Source organism: Lolium perenne, chromosome 2 (assembly GCF_019359855.2).
Source record: "Lolium perenne isolate Kyuss_39 chromosome 2, Kyuss_2.0, whole genome shotgun sequence".
NCBI lineage: Eukaryota > Viridiplantae > Streptophyta > Magnoliopsida > Poales > Poaceae > Lolium > Lolium perenne.
Genome location: NC_067245.2, coordinates 222,922,573 through 222,926,405, shown reverse-complemented (window position 1 = coordinate 222,926,405; position 3,833 = coordinate 222,922,573). Strand labels below are relative to the sequence as shown.

General features: G+C 51.9%; 1 protein-coding gene across 1 annotated transcript; it reads right to left on the bottom strand.

The window, feature by feature from the left end:
- Positions 1-1,353: 1,353 nt before the first annotated feature.
- On the bottom strand, positions 1,354-3,244 carry LOC127335003 (uncharacterized). Its single transcript, XM_051361577.1, has 3 exons — positions 2,610-3,244; positions 2,260-2,474; positions 1,354-2,167 (listed from the first exon to the last, which is right to left on the bottom strand). The coding sequence occupies exons 1-3, from the start codon at positions 3,013-3,015 to the stop codon at positions 1,511-1,513; spliced, it is 1,278 nt and encodes a 425-aa protein (XP_051217537.1). The 5' UTR covers positions 3,016-3,244; the 3' UTR covers positions 1,354-1,510.
- Positions 3,245-3,833: the final 589 nt, after the last annotated feature.

Sequence of the window (3,833 nt, the reverse complement as noted above, 5' to 3'; positions counted from 1 at the left end):
TCGCCGCTGCCAGAGGGCGCGGCCGGGCAAAGCCCGGTCGGCGCCGGCGCCGGCGGGGCTCTCTCGTCCTCTGGCTCGGATTGGTGGACGCGGGGAAGCTCGTCTGAGCCAGGGCGCGGCGTTCCCGTCGGGCGCCACGGCATGACGGCGCTCGGGCTGGTCCTGTAGCGAGGGTGTGACGGGCGACAAGGTGATGGTGTCGTGCCTGGAGCAGTCGGCGGCGTCGGCTGGAGCAGGCGGCGAGGGCTTTGGGCCGGCGCGGGCTGCGGTCGGCCGTCTCTGCAGTGGTTGGTGGAGGCGACGCCGTGGTGGTGGTGGTTGTGCCTTCTCTCTGCGGAGGGAGGCGGGGGAGGTCTTGGTGGCGGGCTGGGCAGCTTGGAGGCCGACGGCTTCATCGCTGTTGGGGCTCGCAGCGGGCTGGATCTAGGCCAGGCGGGCCCAGATCTGCCTGAGGCGGCGCTCCGGTGATCTCCATGCAGCGCTGGCCAAGGACTGACGGTGACGGTGGCTTCGAGATGGCGACACAAGCTGGTGGGCGGCGCGTTGGGTGGTGGTGAGGTCCCTGCGTGTGGGTGCGACTGTGCGGGACGGCCGTTCGACGACGAGGCAGGGGTGGCGGCTGCCACGAGCTTGCGGTCCGGATCTGCGCCAGGCGGGCCTGGATCTGGCGGTGCTTTACGGGCCTGTTGGGCCCGACCTTTGCGGGCCGCTGTGCTTCTATCGATGTGCGGCTTCCGTGTCCTGCTACCTCCGCTCATGGACCCCTCAAGGCTTCTAAGCCATGTATCTTGGGGGGTTTGCGGGTGTAGGGTTCGGGAGAAATCCTTGTCTGGTTTGTCCGGCATAGACGCGGTGGCGTCTGCGGGCGTCGCCATTCCTTCTTGAAGGGCGTCGTGGATTCCCTATCCCCATTCCCCTCCGAGTACCAGGGGAAACCCTAGGTCCAGTTCGGTGGTTCGGGCAGCAGCGTCATGTCTACGTCGCATCCCTTCTTGAAGGTGTTGCCTTGGTACTCGATGATCCGGTGTGCTTGTAGCGTGGTGGGACAACGACAGAGGGTGTTGCGGTTTAGGGGTGCCATTGTTTTGTCGGTCTGCCGTTGGCCTCCTTTGTATCTTTTCCCTTTTTTGTTGGGCATGTTTTTGCTGTTGCCCGAGCAGTTTCTCGGTTTCGGATTGTTGTATCCTATGGTTGCTTTATTTATAAAGTGGGACGAAAGCCTGTTTCGAGGAGAACTACTCATATCAAAGACACTGGCAGCAGAGATGAGCTATGGCCAATGTTGTGGCCGCCGTACAAAGGTGGATTTCATCTACAGCTACCATGCATATATTATGTAGTGATATCAGGCTGTGAATCAAAGGAAGAAACTGACTTGCACGGAGCCTAAGAAAATACGTAGCAGAGGCTCATCTCCAAATGCACTAAGCATTAAGATTCTTTTAAGCTAGTCAACACTAACTACAAAATCGCATCTTCTAAAAGTATACAAACTTTGGAAACATGATTCTTATTTACATGGCTCCCACAAGCTAGACCATGTTACCTTCACCGACATTACAAGGCCATACATATCACTTGATATTTTTGTACAGCTTCCACTCTTCTGCGGCTTAAACCACAGATTGTCAGTTATGATGTCCTCAATGTCGTAATCAAAACGACCGGGTGAATTATAGTCACCAACAACACCATCAGGATGGGAATTATCATCATCCAGGTGACTATTGTGCGTGTATAAGTGTATTGTCAAATGCTCGCTGTAATTCACACTAACTGTGACAGGTGGCAGCTTGCAAACACTCAACTTCCCTATGAAGATTGGAAAAGCACCCTGGTGCATGGTACGGTAAACCGCGGTTACTGTAAGCCAATCAAACAAATTGTCCCCAAGATTGTGCACCTCACACTCCAACACAGCCAATACTGCTTTCGGGATAGTGGTCATTCTCAGATCGACGCTGCCATGGTGACCAGTATTGATGTGCCAATGTAGCCTTTCATAGTCTGCATAGAATGATGGCGCATAGACAGAATATCCGTCTATTAATACCTTATCGTTTTCACGTTCTTCATCCTTAATTAGTAAAAGATATTCAATTAGTACAAGCCCAACCGCATAGATGCCTTGATGCGCGGTAAGTAGAGGTTGAAGCTTGGAAGCACCCTGTATATTTGATACAGTTAGACATATATCATGCATGGTTTTCAATAAAGAAAAAAAAAAGGGAGAGAGACAACAAGAAAAAGTCCACTCACCGGCTTAAGCTTGCATGGTTTGTCTCTTGGGTATTCAAAGACAATATTCCGTAGTCCGGGGTTTCGTATATCTCGGAATGCAAACATACCATAGATCTCAACCGTGTCATCACGAGGAGGCAATAAATTCAAACTGAATACTTGGATAGCCCGTCGACAAGGCTCGTTCTCCTTTTTGTTCACCCAACGGTTTTCCCATATTGGCAATGGAGGCACTGCAGCCAATATGAAAACAAATCACTAGATATCAAAAATTGTGATGTAAAACTTTATAAAATGTACTCCATAAGAACTGTGTGGATTCATAGTATGAAATTGTTTCATAATTCAAACTTAGTATGCCCACTTACACAAGCTTTGTGTAGATACCAGATTTAAATCGAGCTGACACGGGCCCTCGACACGAAGGGACCCTTTCCATACTCTCGATAAGGGATGTGATTTCTCGGCGGTGGGCATGGGAGGAAACTGCATCTGATTCTCCCATCTATCCTCCATGTCGGCGGCGTAAAAGGGGTGTCCGTCCTCGTAGCGGAACATGTACCCGTATCCCGCTGAACCGTAATGGAGCTCCTCTTCTTCATCGTCGTATGGTTCGTGTGGTTCGTCCGGCTCGTAGTACTCGTAATTGCCTTCCTCGTCTCGCTCTTGCTGCTCCTTCACGATGGAGTCCAGCTCCTTGTCCCAAAGCCAAGTGCCGAGCACCTCGTCCTCTAATTTCTTTCTCGTAGTTGCTATGTCCAGATCCAACTCCATGGCCACCCCCGCGAAAAAATTACAGACGAAAAGGGGGGCAGAAGAAAGGAGGGGTCAGAGGCCCTTACCTTCTTCCCCACCTTCCGTAATCTTCTTTCTCCGCCGACACGGACGGATTGAGAGACGATTTTCCGGCGAGAACCAAGGCGAGGCGCGGAGCGTCTAAGTAAGCCCTCGATGAACTGCCGCCGCCAGTGCTGATGCTACTCCCTCCCGGACTCGATTTTTGTTAAGGGTTTCCCGGACTCGCCTTCGTTACCGGCTACATGCAGTACCTGATAATGGGCTTCCTATTTTGCTCGAGCTGCTACTGGGCTTGCTGTTGAAAGTTTCGGATCAAAATCTAATCGGCCCAAATATATCCAACTATATATACTCCCCTAATAACGCAAAAATAGTCAATCTCAACAAAAAAAAAAAGTCGAAGTCCTCTCACAGCCTTTCTCGTCGAGGTTTTCTTTCTCCTGTCGAGGCGATCTCGGCAGCGAGTTGTATTTGCTTCTCCGGATCCGGCAGGGAGTGCTGCTCCTGTATTTGGGCTGATCAAGGGGCAAGCTTGACCTGCTACCCGGCCTCGGTACCATGTAGTTTTCTTCTCCTGAAGGAGGCGGGGTTTTCTTTTCCACCGAGGTTTACGTGAGAAACCAATCTAGGGTTCAAGGATCGATGGCTAGTGAGGCTTTAGGTTTGGGAGAAAAAGCGGGAGATGCAGAGCTTGCGAGGATGATGGAGGAGATGGGGTTGTGTGAGAATGATCTTGATGATGTAATCTTCGAGGAAGACAGGCCTCCGGTCGACGAACTTCCTCGATGGCTAGC

Bases quoted from the DNA above. Each gene is read 5' to 3' on its own strand.
- LOC127335003 (XM_051361577.1), bottom strand. From the start codon at position 3,015: ATGGAGTTGGATCTGGACATAGCAACTACGAGAAAGAAATTAGAGGAC. The intron at 2,475-2,609 runs GTAAGTGGGCAT...TATTGGCTGCAG, and splicing joins GGTATCTACACAAAGCTTGT to TGCCTCCATTGCCAATATGG. The intron at 2,168-2,259 runs GTGAGTGGACTT...TCAAATATACAG, and splicing joins AACCATGCAAGCTTAAGCCG to GGTGCTTCCAAGCTTCAACC.